Raw genomic sequence first — 18,470 nt, 5'->3', positions numbered from 1 at the left:
AACATGAACGACACGATGTGTTACTATTCCGATGCACATGATATTGCTATAGGATTTGTCGATTCTTCTTGCCCACTCTTAATGGGTTTTTGTGTTGTTTTTTAAGGGTGACAACGAGTACTCGCTCAGTTTTAGTACTCGGATACCCGTTTGCCTGCTTTACATCTTGAGATATTTATCTTCAAACTTCCACTCACTTTAGTAACGTTGAAGTATCCACTTCTACTAAATAAAATCAATTAACAACATAAATATGTATATCCTAAAGATACTATTTGTTATAGTAGTACCAGCAACTCAACCAGCAACGTCCTTTCCTTCTGAGGGAATGTTTTCATATCCCCTACTTGTAACAAAAAAAAATGGAAAGTCAAACAGTCTATCTTCTCAAATTGGTGACTAGATCAGATTTCAAAACAAAAACAAAATAAAAGTGACCCGCGGTGAACCCCACACAACAATAAGAGACATTTTTAACGGTGTTTGCACATGGATCAACACTTTCATGCATTGATAATTAAGTCATCACAAGCCGTACAAACCAACTGTTTGTTAATCAGGACTTCTAAGTAAACGTAATTGGAATGAGTTGTACATTTGTATTAGTTTAATTATTCTGTACATGAAACTTGACTGTAATTGTTTAATTTACAATTTAAAGATAGATGAAAGTACAAGAGCGACATTCAAAACCAAAAGTTGTAAATAAACTGCCAACGTCATGGCAAAAAAAAATCAGACAAACGATAGTGCAAAAAAAACCCAACAGAAAGATAAAACTGAGCAACACGAAAAAGCACTATATTGGTGTTGATAAATTGATGGACAAGGCCTATTATAAAAAAAAATACCAACTCCTGAGGAACATATGATACATATATTGTCTACTCCATTATCCCTGTACTAGTAGAGATATTTGATTAGGGATCAACTGAAGGACGCCTCCGTGTGCGGGAGTTTTCTCTCTGCATTGAAGACCTATTGGTGACATTCTGCTGTTGTCTGTTTTTTGGTCGAGTTGTTTTCTCTTTGACACATTCCCAATTTCTTTTCTCAATATTATTTGTCGGACTTAGTATGCATATATTTATTATTTTATTGGAATTTGGAACATGAACACGTAAATTAACAATAATTGCTATTATGATAGGTTTTTTAAGAAACAGCGGTCGGTAATTCATTGTTTAATTGACATAAAAAGTAAACTTTTCAATATACGTTAAAGATTCATCCGAGTTCTCGCGAGTACTCGAATATCATGACCGAATATCAGATTTCAGATCTTTTGACATCCCTAGTTTTTTTTTCTTCTGATGTTTGTCTTATCGTCTTTGTTTTTAGAATATTTACGGCATTTCTACAGGTACAGTCAAATTTCTGAAAGTTCTTTGAATGTATAAAGGAATTTAGTAGTAGTTTGAATAATCAATGGAGACGAAATGACTGACTTAATAATTCGCACATTGACATATACAACGCGTTTACTGACACGAGATTAACGAACGACTTGTGAAATATACACACCTAAAGAAGGGGCCAAAGGAATATCACCAACTATAATAGAGCACGAACAATCGTTTTTATTTTTTGTTTCGCACTCTCTTAAATATAGTTTCCAATGTGAAGCTAAAATATCTAAACATAGAAAAGGACAAATTATGTTGTAAATAATTTAAAGTAAAACACACTCCTTTTGGTTTATTCCCACAGTAATATATAAAAAGTCTGGATTATCTACATCAAGTTTATCACATATATCAATTAAAAGCAGAATATACTGTGATTCATAACAATTCATAAATATTCTGGTATTAAGGAGCGTAATTGTTGCCCATAAGAAAGCATATAATAAGTAACCTTTCGACAAATTTTACTGACAAAACTAAAATTGACATCTATAAATCATTTAACAACAACAAAAGTAATAAGTCACAAAAACTTTACAATCCATTTATTGTAGATAAATAAAGGCAACAGTAGTATACCGCTGTTCAAAGATAATGTTGACAATGAATAATATTCGCAAGTGTCCAAAAAAGATTTTGTTCGTATATTTGTTGAATGTTGTTTATAAATATTTTTACATGTGGATTTGTTCGTCTAAAACAGCTTATAAAATGTAAGTCCAGAGATCGTAAGTCCTGACATCATTGTAACCAAGTTGAAAACAATACTTCCGGCACCATTTCCTGCAAAGAAAATGGTTTTGTGCTCAATAATAATTGATAAATCTTGAAACATTCGACATGGTATTAAAAAAATATTTGATGGCTTGTTAACTAGTATTATAAAAAAGTAGAAGAAGAATATTAGGCCTAAGAAGGTCTACAAATGGAATAAATAAGATCTTTTAATGTTCCGGATCATGTTGATCTCAGATATAAATTATGAACGGATAATTATAAATAGAATTCATCATATTGCAACACAGGATCACTAGATATTGGAAATATATTTATTATATGCATGAGAAAAAACCCACTCAGACTGTTAAAACATATCTTTAGAATAAGACTGCTAAAACATATCTTTAGAATAGCTATCTCATTAACATTCATGTCATACCATACCTCATAAAGATATTAATGTATGAAAACGATAGTAGACTTATAGAAGCCAGTAATCATGGTAATGTTAAAGAAAGTAAAGTTTTGGCATACATACCACTTCCACAGCCATACTGTGAAAGGGCCTTTTTGGCAGCAGCGATTGTTTGGCTGATTATAGAAGTGCCAGGGTCCAATTTGCAGTCAGTGACAACTTTGTTCAAACAATCCAGATAGGTATTTGCTGCACTGTGTTTTAAATAAAATCATACAATAAAAAACGTAAGCACTTCATATATTATTAATGTATACACGTATATACGTTTTAACAAAAAGTAATCTGGATATAGCATTGAGGTTATTATTATTTCCCTTTGAATTTTCTGTTATCAATTATACTAATGATAAAAGTGTCATAAATAATCTGGATATATCATTGAGGTTTTTATTATTTCCCGTTGAATGTGTTGTTATCAATTATTCTGATTTCATTAGAGTGAAAAGGGACCACATATATTATTACTCATTTTCATTTCGCCGTATGCTGAACATCGGAACATCTGCGAAAATCATATTTTTTTCAATTTAGAAATACATATAGTATCCAAAATTCTTATTTTGTTGGATGTTTTATAGAGGAGTCCATTTTTTTTGCGCCAGGCAATACTTAGTGTTGATACATGAACAGGGTCGTTAACCTATTTTACAGCAATATAAAATAAGTTTAAAATGAAGAAAACACAAAACAGAAATAATGCATAAAAATAGTCCGACCTGCATATTTTCTTCTTATCTCCTCCGGCACCTGCTACCGCGCCGCTGTAGGTTGTCGAACATGCAGTAATTTTTGAAGTGGCACAATCCTGGGCGTCAGCTCCTAAATAATGAAAACTTAGTGCATGTGTAGGTATATAGGCTGAGTATAAATTAATGTATTTGAAGGCTGCTCGGTTGCCTTTAATAGTTTTCATCCATTTTATTTGAACTATTGTAGATAGTTGTCTCGTTGACAATTTTATCACATCGCCTTATTTTTATGTTATGGTCCTTACAATATTGACGCGATTTATTGTGTCCCAGATGTAAAGATTTATAACTGGTAACCTAATGAAAGGTCTTCCTTTCGGAAATACCTTCATTTAGAAAAATAAACGAAGAGAAATAATCATCAAACGTTCAACACAATTCTTTGGTAGTAGTGAAGTGGTTTAATCACTTGAAATTATCATGCTTTTATTGTATATTTTATAACAATGAAAAAGAAATCGAATATAAATATTTATTTGATTTCATTGTCCAACAATTCAAATATTCAATTTACTAGATTAAATATTTCATTTAAAAAAAATATGTGTTTTGACAACTGTTTACAATGAGTAAGCAGCTGATTGAGGGAACGTGTTACTTGATCAGTCATTCTTTCAACAATAGATCCGCATCTGAATTCGATTTTGAATTTGAATATTATAATTTTCAAAGCTATCAATTATTCTCACCAAAATATGTTGAATAAAGGAAGATAAATCAAAACTAAAATAAAAAATATGGCAAATATTATTTGTTTTAAAAAGTAGCATTTTTGCAAAAAAAAATATTTGTAAGCCAATATTTATAAAATAAAAAGAATGTTATTAGGGAGACAAGTGTTAGTCATTAGCAAATTTAAAACAAAACATCAATACTTTTTTTTTAAATGTTCCTGGTCCTTCAAAAACATTGAATGCTAAAGTTCAAAAAGAAAACAATACTTTTCGAGTAGCTACCGAAAAAGATGTTTAAGGTAGATTCATGGTATACCGCCATCTTGGATTGTACTATCGCAGTACACAATCAGGCTAGTTATTTGCCCAAATCTGCAAATTTGTAGACCAATGTGCAATTTTATTGGTTAGAATTATATGAAGAAAACTCGTTGATTTATTGCATTATCCAAAACAAAATAACAAATACTAAATATTTGATTTTTTTTAAATATTTTGGTTCCCAACTAAGCCATTATAGGAGGCTGTCTATTGTAGTAAAAGAAATATACTGGACTGATTTTTTTTAAAGTTTATTTGTAGCAAGAAAACAAGTTCGGTTATACCATGTTTTCTTTTAATTATCTTAAAATATATTATAAAACCTATCTTCTCACAATTTATTTTAAAATTTTATCTCATAGATTTCTCTTTATTCCCAAAATATGGTTTTTCATGATCATTTTAAGCAAATTTAGGCAATTTTCAACGACTCATTACTTGATAAATAGCACGGTGACCTTTTTCATTCTTTTTATTTTAGAAAAAAGCATAGTAAAATCTACATTTTGACAAAGTGCATAATATCATTCTATCTCGGGAAACATATATCGATGATCGACATAAAAAGAGCAAAGAAGATAAAACATTAATATATTAGAAGGTTCACGTATGGCAAAAAATGGCCTAAAATATCAACCTTATCATCAAACAATAATAAAGTCTCAATTTGGTTTGTAAATGGGTCTATTACAAAAAACTTAATTCCAAATAAAATCGGTGAGGTTCATAAAAGTACAAAATATTCTCCAAAGTAAGTCCATATTTTACATAAAAGATTTAGAAACACCTTGGCCGCCTCCTACGATCCAAAATGTTTTGAAACGAAAACATTCCAATTTTGATATAGAATTCATCAATATAAAAACTGTTTGGATCGTTGATGGCGGCCAAGGTTAATTATGCCAAAAACTATCACAATTATCGAAATAAATTACCTAAATTGACCTTAAAATACAAATAATACTTACTAGGGTGTCATACTATAAAAATGATTAAGAAATGGTCCATAGACATATATTTGTGTCTTAATAGTATTATAACAAGTATTCTTATGTTAAATTTGTAATTTCTTGGCTCGATTTAAAAAAAGGATAAAAAAAATAAGGGCCCATTTTAATCCTTCTTGAACCTTCTCCAAATTTAACTGCAGGAAAAACATTCACTGACAGTTGTTTTCGCTTAGTTTGATTTTGCCATTTGAAAATGGATTTTTCGTTTTGAATTTTCCTTGAAATTCGGTATTTTTGTATTTTTGTATACCTTTGGATATCCAATCGGTGTTCAATAACGTGAACGAACGTTAAGAAATAGGAAAAGAGAAGTTGTAGCACAAAAACGTTTCCGTACAATTTGACTGTGTTTCCAAAACAAAATTAAAACAAATGATCCTACCTTGCATAACTATACTAATAGATACTAGACAGGCAACCACAGTTACAAAAGACAGTTTGTCCATTTCTATATTTTCACTCTGTAAAATGAAACGCACATTTAAAAATATGCACTATATAAAAGAATTGAAGATTAAAATAATAATCATTATTAAAAACTAGACTAAACAAAACAAGTATTGGAAAAAGTTTCAATAACATTGATTACTAGTTTATCAACAACAGTACAAGTTAATATAAAATGAAAATTTGGTTCAAGGAAATAAACCAAATCCTAATGAGAAATAAAAACATCACAGCAACAATTTGTATCGCTTCTTGTTGTGAATATCATATATTTCATGCACAAGAATAATTTAATTCAAAATCAGAAAAATTTTGCAACTTTTAACTTTTTCACAACGGATTTAAAAGAGAACTGGAATAAATACATGTTCGTTCATTAATCATATTAAATTATTGATACATTCTTAGGAAGAAAAAAAATGAAGATAGATAAAAAGGCTGGTTTATTTTCCAATATATCGTAAAACGAATTACCTGTGTAAGAGAAGACGTTAATAGGCTGATGGTGTATGTAACACAGAATTCGAAGCTTTGATGGCGTTGCAATCTGTCAAACTCCTTTTATACATGTCTTGTTCGTTATATCGCAAGTAACCTTTGAATTTTAAATGTTAGTACTAGTCGCATTTGATAGAATCACAGAGGTCGGTTAGCGTTCGATTTTATAGATTACACCTTGTTGACCTGGCCATTATCAAATATGCATAAAGGTGTACCATGAACGAGATTATATCTGGTTTTTCCTTCAATTTAGATGCAAAAAAGGGAGTAACAAAATCATTGACAGCAATTAACATAATAACAAAAAACACACGAAGACTTGCAATCAGGAAGAATTAAGCACTCCATAAGTGAAAGGAATGAGATTCTTTCAATGTTTCTGTTGTTTCTTTGTTTTCTTCTTATAGTTGATGTGCTTCCGTCGGTATGGTATTAGTTTGTAACCCGGATTTGTTTGCTCTCAATCGATTTATAACTTCCGAACAGCGGTATACTACTGCTGTTTTTACTTTACACTTTTACAATAGGTTGCTTTAAAAAATCAGAAATGTTTAAGCACTAAACAATGAATCGAAGCGCATGATTTTGTTACATGTTTGCAAGTTTTATATCTAAACAGTATATATATTTATGCAATTCAAAATGTCAATTGATTTGCAAGCATTTTTTTAATTTTTTTCGCCTTAATTTCTAAACGATGTTTTGCTGTTTTGTTGTTTTATTGAGTAATGATTATTCTTTCCAAATATGCTGTCATGTATATTTTTTTGTTTCTGAATAGGAATACTTTGAGAAAGGGAAGTGGTAAAAATACAGTCGTACTGCTTGGTTTAAAAACATTTCTTCATTTATTGAAGAAGGAAATAAAAGATGCAAGGTCCATTATTTAGATATGTATGATCCCCCCTATTAACATCTTTATCATCTGAAATTTTAATGACATAAGTTAAACAAATCTGATGGTGAAAGATACATAAATTTTCATGAATGTTTAAAAAGCGTTTTGCAAATTTGTTATTTTTATTTATAGCAATACAATTATAATACCTGTATCAAGTCAGGAATCTGTTTCAGTATCTAAAATAAATCTTTACCTCCGATAAAGGAGATCGATGAAATCCTCATTTAAATAATAATCTAAATAAAATCACTCAAATCTGTACATGTAAGTTGTAACTTTGTGGTATTTACAGTAACAAATAGACGATAAAATGTATCACGTTCACTACATCTGATTTGTTAATCAAGGATGAATGTAAATGTTCTTCACATAATACCTATGTCATATTTCAAGACCTTTTAACATAAAATTGACCATATTTTGAGTAAGAACTGATGAAGTTTTCTATAATTTTGATATTATTTATCCGAAAATAGTACAACATACTGTAAAAATATTATTCAGAAAACGCAGGAGGTTTTTTTAATACTCATGTATTGACTATAATGTATTGTTTAAAAGAAATGCATTACGAAATAACTGTTATCGGGCCACACGTCATCTTCATCTGACATTATGACCAGTGCTGACATGATTCCGTTCTTGTGATTTTTAATATTCTCTACATATATATAGAAAAAGAAGATGTGGTATGATTCTCAATGAAACAACTATCCACAAGAAACAAAAATGACAGAGAAAGTAACAACTATACAATGTAGGTCACCGTATGACCTTCAACCACGAGAAAAGCACAAATCACATAGTCAGCTATGAAATGCCTCGAAATAACAAATGTAAAACAATTTAAACGAGAAAACTAACGGCATCATTTGTGTACATCTGATATTGTTGTGGAGTGGGAGTGAAGTGGAGTGAGGATATAGTACTTTGTACATGAATATTGCTTACCGGGTCAAAAACAAGAACTTGTTTTTACCTTCAGGAATTCGAATATAAGACCGCGTTCACACTAGGACATTTTCATCGATTTAAACTAGACCGGTTCACTTTAGATCGGTTTAAGGGCTAATGTGAACGCATTGAATCGATCTTCAATCGGTTTAAACTAAAACACCAAAAGAGGTAGTTTAGTTTGAATCGGTCTAAAGTAAACCGATCTTACTTTAGATGTGAACGCAGAGATCGGTTTAAACTAGTACGATTGAATCGAAAATAACGTATGCGCATGTATAGTGCCGGGCAAAACTATCTCAGAGGTTCGTTGTTTAACCCATATTTCTCTTTTAAAAGACCTTTAAAACAAACTGAAAACATATTGTCTTCGCCATAGCATATATTTGCGAAATCTGTGACTTCTTTTCTTATGTTGATTTTTTTTCTTTGCAGGAACCGCAGTATTTCCGGCGTCGTGTTGTAACTTCGTTGCTACAGTTATTTTTTTTCAAAATTAAAGACAACTGCAATAACACCAGTATCAAAATTTTAAATTGTGATTCAAGAGAAACAATTACTTTATCCAATTGTTTTTTCCCAAGTGTGTGAATCAGTGTATCAGCACATGAATTTGATAAATCAGTTCTATTTATACACAGTGTTTACAGTTTTACGGGCAAAAAGGTTAGATCGGTTGCGTTTTTAATTGTAGCGTGAACGCAGTGGTTGATCTTAGACCGATAGAAATCGATATGATTAAGGTGATTTGAACCTGACAAAATATTAATTAAAGTATGATAAAAAGGGTGTGTACTCCAAGGGACAATATCCATTGTCAGAAAAATAAAATAAATTTGGCATGTACATGACACCGTTTCCATGGCAACGACCTCTGAATATACCATATTTGTGTATATTCTCAGAAGAAGGATATAAGGGTCAAATTCAACAAAAAAGAGTAAATGCATTTGTTGGAAATTGATTTATTGGTAGTATTCACATGTCAATGGCATCAGCATTCGGTAAATAACAAAAAAATATGAGATTACACAAACTTGTTTAAATAAGATATTCCAGAATTTCCAAATTTACTAAATTTTCACTGATTTCATAACAACCATGGCCTATATAAATGACATAAAATATAATTTGCAATAATTAATCTTCTTTTTTTTTGTTATCATCTTAAAGCCTTAACAGTAAGCTAAATTATTACAGAAAAAAAGTATGGGTACATGATTTGGAATAAAAGTTACATTAACAGGGAAAATATAACTTTACCATTTCAAACTATGGTGAGCTTGTCCACCTAATAATGATGCAGAAGACAGTACATCATAAAAGTATAAAATGATTTTACCTTTAAGCTCTCCATTAACAATCCAAAGTTGGTTTCATCTATACTCACAACCTTGAAATCAAAAGAACAACGGATTCAACTTCCACAACATCATTTTAGATTTATAACTCGAAAAAGACGGTTTCTCAATGCCAGAATTTATGACAAGCGAGAAAATTTCAATTTTCAAATTATACAATTCCCCATCTTCGCAGCTAAATACCAACTTTACCTTATGTATTTCCCACCACATTCGGTATTCTAGAGATGCAAGACTTTATAAAGCATTACCATTGTCAGAGCAGAAAGGAAATGAACCAGGGAAATGTTAAAGAACTTCTTGTCCTTTTTCTACCAAGACCTTACATGTATGTTTGCGTCCATTCTCAATTTTATTACATTTTGCTGTTTTTTTGTTCAATATTTACATTATACTATCAAAATTACATACAGATAAGACATACGTCTGAGTCATCATTTTGAATGTTAAAACAGTCGAAGAAGGTGGCTGGGGTTTATTGTCGGTCAACCTAAGCATGATTGTATGGCGTAAAAAAAATAAAAACAATAATTTAGAAAATAAATAAAAAATTGTAACGGAAGTTAATTGAGTGTATTCATATCATTAGTCGCAGAAAATGACAAAGTAATTAAACAATCATTACTCTTTTGATTCTTTTTCAATCATAAATTGTCCGAAAACAGGAAACAGATAATTTGCATACTTATGTTTTTGTCAATTTTTTATAAACTTTAAATGCAGGCTATTCATACGCTTATTGGTTCTATGTTTTTGTCGTCTTTGCAAGGATTTCTCAACTTTTTACATTGTATATAATCAAACCCATTTTCATGTTGTTCTTAGTTAAATACGTATTCCACTTGCATTTTCTTTTTACTCGACTTTTCTTCGAAATAATCCGTATTTTCGTAGCAACAGTTGTTTAAAGTTTGGTGTTTTTAGTTTTATCTGCCATAGATTGATAAATCTTTTACAGTTGTAACGTGAGTAATCACAAGGATATAAAGCAGAAGAGAACACTATGTGTAAAAGGTAACAAGATGTGAATGAAACAACTTTTGAATTGTTTTTAAAAAGATGATTCAATATAACGTAAATAGTTAGGCACTACGATTATAATTGAATACGCCAGACGCGCGTTTCGTCTTCATAACACTCATCAGTGACGCTCAGATCAAAATAGTTATAAAGCCAAACAAGTATCAAGTTGAAGAGCATTGAGGACCCAAAATTCCAAAAAGTTGTGCCAAATACGTCTGTGGTAATCTATTCTTGGGATAAGAAAATCCTTAGTCTTTTGAAAAATTCAAAGTAATGAAAACAGTGAATTTATAAAAATGACCATATAATTGATAATACTTACTGGACTGGTGATACCAATGAGGGTGAAACGTCCACCACCAGTGGCATCGACGTTAGGCATTTATCTCAAACATGTACATGACTTTGGTTTTTTTTATTAGTTAACGTTAAATTCCGTGACCGAGTTGTCAAGGAAGTCGAACAACAACTGTATCACTAACCTGTCAACACTCAGGTTGTTAGGTCGAATCCAGCATGTATGAGTTTTACAATTGTTATACCGTAAACTCGAGAATATGATCTCCCGTTCTTAAAAAACCATCCCCCGTCTTCTTTTTTCGAATAGAACCTATCGAATAGATTTATCACCGGATGTGTACTAACATAAACGACACGATGTGTTACCATTCTGATGCACATGAAATTGCTATAGGATTTGTCGATTATTCTTGCCCACTCTTAATGGGGTTTTGTGTTGTTTTTTAAAGGTGACAACGAGTACTCGCTCAGTTTTAGTACTCGGATACCCGTTTGCCTGCTTTACATCTTCAGATATTTATCTTCAAACTTCCATTCACTTTAGTAACGTTGAAGAATCCCCTTCTACTAAATAAAATCAATTAACAACACACATATGTATATCCTAAATATACTATTTGTTATAGTAGTACCAGCAACTCAACCAGCAACGTCCTTTCCTTCCGAGGGAATGTTTTCATATCCCCTACTTGTTACAAAACAATGGAAAGTCAAACAGTCTATCGTCTGAAATTGGTGACCAGATCAGATTTCAAAACCAAACACAAAATCAAAGTGACCCGCGGTGAACCCCACGCAACAATTAGAGACATTTTAACGGTGTTTGCACACGGATCAACACTTTCATGCATTGATAATTAACTCATCACAAGCCGTACAAACCAACTGTTTGTTAATCAGGACTTATAAGTAAACGTGATTGGAATGAGTTGTACATTTGAATTTTTGTAATTACTCTGTACATGAAACTTGACTATAATTGTTTAATTTATAAATTTAAAGATAGACGAACGTACGAGAGCGACATTCAAAACCAAAAGTTGTAAATAAACTGCCAATCTCATGGCAAAATAAATCAGACAAACGATAGTGCAAAAAAAAACCAACAGAAAGGTAAAACTAAGCAACACAAAAAAGCACAAGTAATTTGAAGTCCATTATTGGTGTTGATAAATTGATGGACAAGGCCTATTATAAAAAAATACCAACTCCTGAGGAACATATGATACATATATTGTCTACTCCATTATCCCTGTACTAGTAGAGATATTTGTTAAGGGGTCAACTAAAGGACGCCTCCGTGTGCGGGAGTTTTCTCTCTGCATTGAAGACCTATTGGTGACATTCTGCTGTAATCTGTTTTTTGAACGAGTTGTTTTCTCTTTGACACATTCCCATTTTCCTTTCTCAATATTATTTGTCGGGCTTAATATGCAAATATTTATTATTTTATTGGAATTTGGCTCATGAACACGTAAATTAACAATAATTGCTATTATGATAGGTTATTTTAAGAAACAGCGGTCGGTAATTCATTGTTTAATTGACATAAAAAATAAACTTTTCAATATACGTTAAAGATTCGTGCGAGTTCTCGCGAGTACTCGACTATCATGACCGAATATCAGATTTCAGATAATTGACATCCCTATTTTTTTTTCTTCTGATATTTGTCTTATCGTCTTTGTTTTCAGAATATTTACGGCATTTGGAGTCGTTCGCCAGTCATTACAGGTACAGCCAAATTTCTGAAAGTTCTTTGAATTTATAAAGGAATTGAGTAGTGGTTTGATTAATCAGTTGAGACGAAATAACTGACTTAATAATTCGCACATTGACATATACAACGCGTTTACTGACACTAGATTAACGAACGACTTGTGAAATATACACACCTAAAGAAGGGGCCAAAGGAATATCACCGACTATAATAGAGCACGAGCAATCGTTTTTATTTTTTGTTTCGTACTTTCTTAAATATAGTTTCCAATGTGAAGCTAAAATATCTAAACATAGTAAAGGACAAATTATGTTGTAAATAATTTAAAGTAAAACACACTCCCTTGGGTTTATTCCCAATGTAATATATAAAAAGTCTAGATTATCTACATCAAGTTTATCAAATATATCAATTAAAAGCAGAATATACTGTGATTCATAACAATTCATAAATATTCTGGTATTAAGGAGCTTAATTGCTGCCCATAAGAATGCAGATAATAAGTAACCTTTCGACAAATTTTACTGACAAAACTAAAATTGACATCTATAAATCATTTAACAACAACAAAAGTGATAAGTCACAAAAACTTTACAATCTATTTATTGAAGATAAATAAAGGCAACAGCAGTATACCGCTGTTCAAAGATAATGTTGACAATGAATAATATTCGCAAGTGTCCAAAAAAGATTTGTTCGTATATTTGTTTGAATGTTGTTTATAAATATTTTTACATGTGGATTTGTTCGTCTAAAACAACTTATAACATGTAAGTCCTGAGATCGTAAGTCCTGACATCATTGTAACCAAGTTGAAAACAAGACTTCCGGCACCATTTCCTGCAAAGAAAATGGTTTTGTGATCAATAATAATTGATAAATCTTGAAACATTCGACATGGTATTAAAAAAAATATTTGATGGCTTGTTAACTAGTATTATAAAAAAGCAGAAGAAGAATATAAGGCATAAGAAGGTCTACAAATGGAATAAATAAGATCCTTTAATGTTCCGGATCATGTTGATCTCAGATATAAAATATAAATTATGAACGGATAATTATAAATAGAATTCATCATATTGCAACACAGGATCACTTGATATTGGAATTATATTTATTATATGCATGAGAAAAAACCCACTCAGACTGCTATTACATATCTTTAGATTGTAGTGAATAGCTATCTCATTAACATTCATGTCATACCATACCTCATAAAGATATTAATGTATAAAAACGATAGTAGACTTATAGAAGCCAGTAATCATGGTAATGTTAAAGAAAGTAAAGTTTTGGCATACATACCACTTCCACAGCCATACTGTGAAAGGGCCTTTTTGGCAGCAGCGATTGTTTGGCTGATTATAGAAGTGCCAGGGTCCAATTTGCAGTCAGTGACAACTTTGTTCAAACAATCCAGATAGGTATTTGCTGCACTGTGTTTTAAATAAAAGCATACAATTAAAAACGTAAGCACTTCATATATTATTAATGTGTACACGTATATACGTTTTAACAAAAAGTAATCTGTATATAGCATTGAGGTTATTATTATTTCCCTTTGAATTTTCTGATATTAATTATACTAATGATAAAAGTGTCATAAATAATCTGGATATAGCATTGAGGTTTTTATTATTTCCCGTTGAATTTTCTGTTATCAATTATTCTGATTTCATTATAGTGAAAAAGGACCACATATATTATTACTCATTTTCATTTGCCGTATGCTGAACATCGGAACATCTGCGAAAATCATATTTTTTTTCAATTTAGAAACATCTTGTACACCGAAATACATATAGTATCCAAAATTCTTATTTTGTTGGATGTTTTATAGAGGAGTCCATTTATTTGCGCCATGCAATACTTAGTGTTGATACATGAACAGGGTCATTAACCTATTTTACACCAATATAAAACAAGTTTAAAATAAAAAAAAACACAAAATAGAAATAATGCATAAAAATAGTCCGACCTGCATATTTTCTTTTTATCTCCTCCGGCACCTGCTACCGCGCCGCTGTAGGTTGTTGTGCATGCAGTAATTTTTGAAGTGGCACAATCCTGTGCGTCAGCTCCTAAATAATGAAAAATTAGTGCATGAGAAGGTATATATGCTGAGTATAATTAATGTGTTTGAAGGCTGCTCGGTTGCCTTTAATAGTTTTCATCCATCTTATATTTGAACTATTGTAGATAGTTGTCTCGTTGACAATTTAATCACATCGCCCTATGTTTATGTTAAAGTCTTTACAATATTAACGCGATTTATCATGTCTCATATGTTAAGATTTATAACTGATCAACTAATAGAAGGTCTTTTTCGGCAATACCTTCATTTAGAAAAAACAAACCAACAGAAACAATCATCCAACGTTCAACACAATTCATTGGTTGCATTGAAATTATCATGCTTCAAGTGTATGTTTTATGAGAATGAAAAAGAAATCGAATATGAATATTTATTTGATTTAATTTTCCTACAATGTATATATTCAATTGTCTAGATTAAATATTTCCATTAAAAATTAGGTCTTGTGCCAACTGTTTACAATGAGTAAGCAGCTGATTGAGAGAACATGTTACTTGATCAGTCATTCAGTTTTATTTTGTTGTTTAGAAAATTCTTTCAACAATAGATCAGCATCTGAATCTGATTTTGAATTTGATTATTATAATTTTCAACGCGCTATCAATTATTCTCACCAAAATATGTTGAATAAAGGAAGATAAATCAAAATTAAAATAAAAAATTATCACAAACATTATTTTTTTTTAAAAAGTAGCATTTTTGCAAAAAAAAAATTATTTGTAAGCCAATATTTATATGAAAAATAAGAATGATTTTTTAAAAGTTTATTTGTAGCAAGAAAACAAGTTCGGTTTTACCATGTTTTCTTTAAATTATCTTAAAACATATCATAAAACCTATCTTCTTACAAAATTTATTTCAAAATTTTATCTCATAGATTTCTTTTTATTCACAAAATGTGTTTTTTTTCATGATCATTTTAAGCAAATTGTGGCAATTTTCAATGACTCATAACTTGATAAATAGCACGGTGACCTATCTTTTTATTATATTTTAGAAAAGAGCTTAGTAAAATCTTCATTTTTGGCAAAGATTTAGAAACACCTTGGCCGCCTCCTATGATCCAAAATATTTTGTAATGAAAACATTCCAATTTTGATATAAAATATAAAAACTTTTGGATCGTTGATGCCAAAAACTATCACAATTATCGAAATAAATTACCAAAATTGACCTTAAAATACAAATAATGCTTATTAGGGCGTCATATTTTCTGAAAGTTCTTTGAATGTATAAAGGAATTTAGTAGTAGTTTGAATAATCAATGGAGACGAAATGACTGACTTAATAATTCGCACATTGACATATACAACGCGTTTACTGACACGAGATTAACGAACGACTTGTGAAATATACACACCTAAAGAAGGGGCCAAAGGAATATCACCAACTATAATAGAGCACGAACAATCGTTTTTATTTTTTGTTTCGCACTCTCTTAAATATAGTTTCCAATGTGAAGCTAAAATATCTAAACATAGAAAAGGACAAATTATGTTGTAAATAATTTAAAGTAAAACACACTCCTTTTGGTTTATTCCCACAGTAATATATAAAAAAGTCTGGATTATCTACATCAAGTTTATCAAATATATCAATTAAAAGCAGAATATACTGTGATTCATAACAATTCATAAATATTCTGGTATTAAGGAGCGTAATTGTTGCCCATAAGAAAGCATATAATAAGTAACCTTTCGACAAATTTTACTGACAAAACTAAAATTGACATCTATAAATCATTTAACAACAACAAAAGTAATAAGTCACAAAAACTTTACAATCCATTTATTGTAGATAAATAAAGGCAACAGTAGTATACCGCTGTTCAAAGATAATGTTGACAATTAATAATATTCGCAAGTGTCCAAAAAAGATTTTGTTCGTATATTTGTTGAATGTTGTTTATAAATATTTTTACATGTGGATTTGTTCGTCTAAAACAGCTTATAAAATGTAAGTCCAGAGATCGTAAGTCCTGACATCATTGTAACCAAGTTGAAAACAATACTTCCGGCACCATTTCCTGCAAAGAAAATGGTTTTGTGATCAATAATAATTGATAAATCTTGAAACATTCGACATGGTATTAAAAAAATATTTGATGGCTTGTTAACTAGTATTATAAAAAAGCAGAAGAAGAATATTAGGCCTAAGAAGGTCTACAAATGGAATCAATAAGATCTTTTAATGTTCTGGATCATGTTGATCTCAGATATAAATTATGAACGGATAATTATAAATAGAATTCATCATATTGCAACACAGGATCACTAGATATTGGAAATATATTTATTATATGCATGAGAAAAAACCCACTCAGACTGCTAAAACATATCTTTAGAATAGCTATCTCATTAACATTCATGTCATACCATACCTCATAAAGATATTAATGTATGAAAACGATAGTAGACTTATAGAAGCCAGTAATCATGGTAATGTTAAAGAAAGTAAAGTTTTGGCATACATACCACTTCCACAGCCATACTGTGAAAGGGCCTTTTTGGCAGCAGCGATTGTTTGGCTGATTATAGAAGTGCCAGGGTCCAATTTGCAGTCAGTGACAACTTTGTTCAAACAATCCAGATAGGTATTTGCTGCACTGTGTTTTAAATAAAATCATACAATTAAAAACGTAAGCACTTCATATATTATTAATGTGTACACGTATATACGTTTTAACAAAAAGTAATCTGGATATAGCATTGAGGTTATTATTATTTCCCTTTGAATTTTCTGTTATTAATTATACTAATGATAAAAGTGTCATAAATAATCTGGATATAGCATTGAGGTTTTTATTATTTCCCGTTGAATTTTCTGTTATCAATTATTCTGATTTCATTATAGTGAAAAAGGACCACATATATTATTACTCATTTTCATTTCGCCGTATGCTGAACATCGGAACATCTGCGAAAATCATATTTTTTTTCAATTTAGAAACATCTTGTACACCGAAATACATATAGTATCCAAAATTCTTATTTTGTTGGATGTTTTATAGAGGAGTCCATTTATTTGCGCCATGCAATACTTAGTGTTGATACATGAACAGGGTCATTAACCTATTTTACACCAATATAAAATAAGTTTAAAATGAAAAAAACACAAAACAGAAATAATGCATAAAAATAGTCCGACCTGCATATTTTCTTCTTATCTCCTCCAGCACCTGCTACCGCGCCGCTGTAGGTTGTTGTGCATGCAGTAATTTTTGAAGTGGCACAATCCTGTGCGTCAGCTCCTAAATAATGAAAAATTAGTGCATGCGAAGGTATATATGCTGAGTATAAATTAATGTGTTTGAAGGCTGCTCGGTTGCCTTTAATACTTTTCATCCATCTTATAATTGAACTATTGTAGATAGTTGTCTCGTTGACAATTTATTCACATCGCCCTATGTTTATGTTAAAGTCTTTACAATATTAACGCGATTTATCATGTCTCATATGTTAAGATTTATAACTGATCAACTAATAGAAGGTCTTTTTCGGCAATACCTTCATTTAGAAAAAACAAACCAACAGAAACAATCATCCAACGTTCAACACAATTCATTGGTTGCATTGAAATTATCATGCTTCAAGTGTATGTTTTATGAGAATGAAAAAGAAATCGAATATGAATATTTATTTGATTTAATTTTCCTACAATGTATATATTCAATTGTCTAGATTAAATATTTCCATTAAAAATTAGGTCTTGTGCCAAGTGTTTACAATGAGTAAGCAGCTGATTGCGGGAACATGTTACTTGATCAGTCATTCAGTTTTATTTTGTTGTATAGAAAATTCTTTCAACAAT

At 30.6% G+C, this 18,470-nt stretch overlaps 1 protein-coding gene and 2 long non-coding RNA genes across 3 annotated transcripts; all 3 read right to left on the bottom strand.

Moving 5' to 3' along the window:
- Nucleotides 1–1,936: 1,936 nt before the first annotated feature.
- On the bottom strand, nucleotides 1,937–6,386 carry LOC143084350 (uncharacterized). Its single transcript, XM_076260757.1, has 5 exons — nucleotides 6,280–6,386; nucleotides 5,741–5,819; nucleotides 3,321–3,423; nucleotides 2,665–2,795; nucleotides 1,937–2,189 (listed from the first exon to the last, which is right to left on the bottom strand). The coding sequence occupies exons 2-5, from the start codon at nucleotides 5,802–5,804 to the stop codon at nucleotides 2,101–2,103; spliced, it is 387 nt and encodes a 128-aa protein (XP_076116872.1). The 5' UTR covers nucleotides 5,805–5,819; nucleotides 6,280–6,386; the 3' UTR covers nucleotides 1,937–2,100.
- A 6,766-nt stretch (nucleotides 6,387–13,152) lies between these two features.
- On the bottom strand, nucleotides 13,153–14,648 carry LOC143084349 (uncharacterized). The gene is made up of 3 exons (XR_012981019.1): nucleotides 14,544–14,648; nucleotides 13,871–14,001; nucleotides 13,153–13,405 (listed from the first exon to the last, which is right to left on the bottom strand). It is a non-coding gene; the product is annotated as an uncharacterized LOC143084349 (long non-coding RNA).
- Nucleotides 14,649–16,497: 1,849 nt separating this feature from the next.
- LOC143084348 (uncharacterized) lies at nucleotides 16,498–17,935 on the bottom strand. Its single transcript, XR_012981018.1, has 3 exons — nucleotides 17,808–17,935; nucleotides 17,135–17,265; nucleotides 16,498–16,686 (listed from the first exon to the last, which is right to left on the bottom strand). It is a non-coding gene; the product is annotated as an uncharacterized LOC143084348 (long non-coding RNA).
- Nucleotides 17,936–18,470: the final 535 nt, after the last annotated feature.

Source organism: Mytilus galloprovincialis, chromosome 7 (genome assembly GCF_965363235.1).
Source record: "Mytilus galloprovincialis chromosome 7, xbMytGall1.hap1.1, whole genome shotgun sequence".
NCBI classification, from domain to species: Eukaryota; Metazoa; Mollusca; class Bivalvia; order Mytilida; family Mytilidae; genus Mytilus; species Mytilus galloprovincialis.
This window is presented reverse-complemented; position numbering and strand designations above follow the sequence as displayed.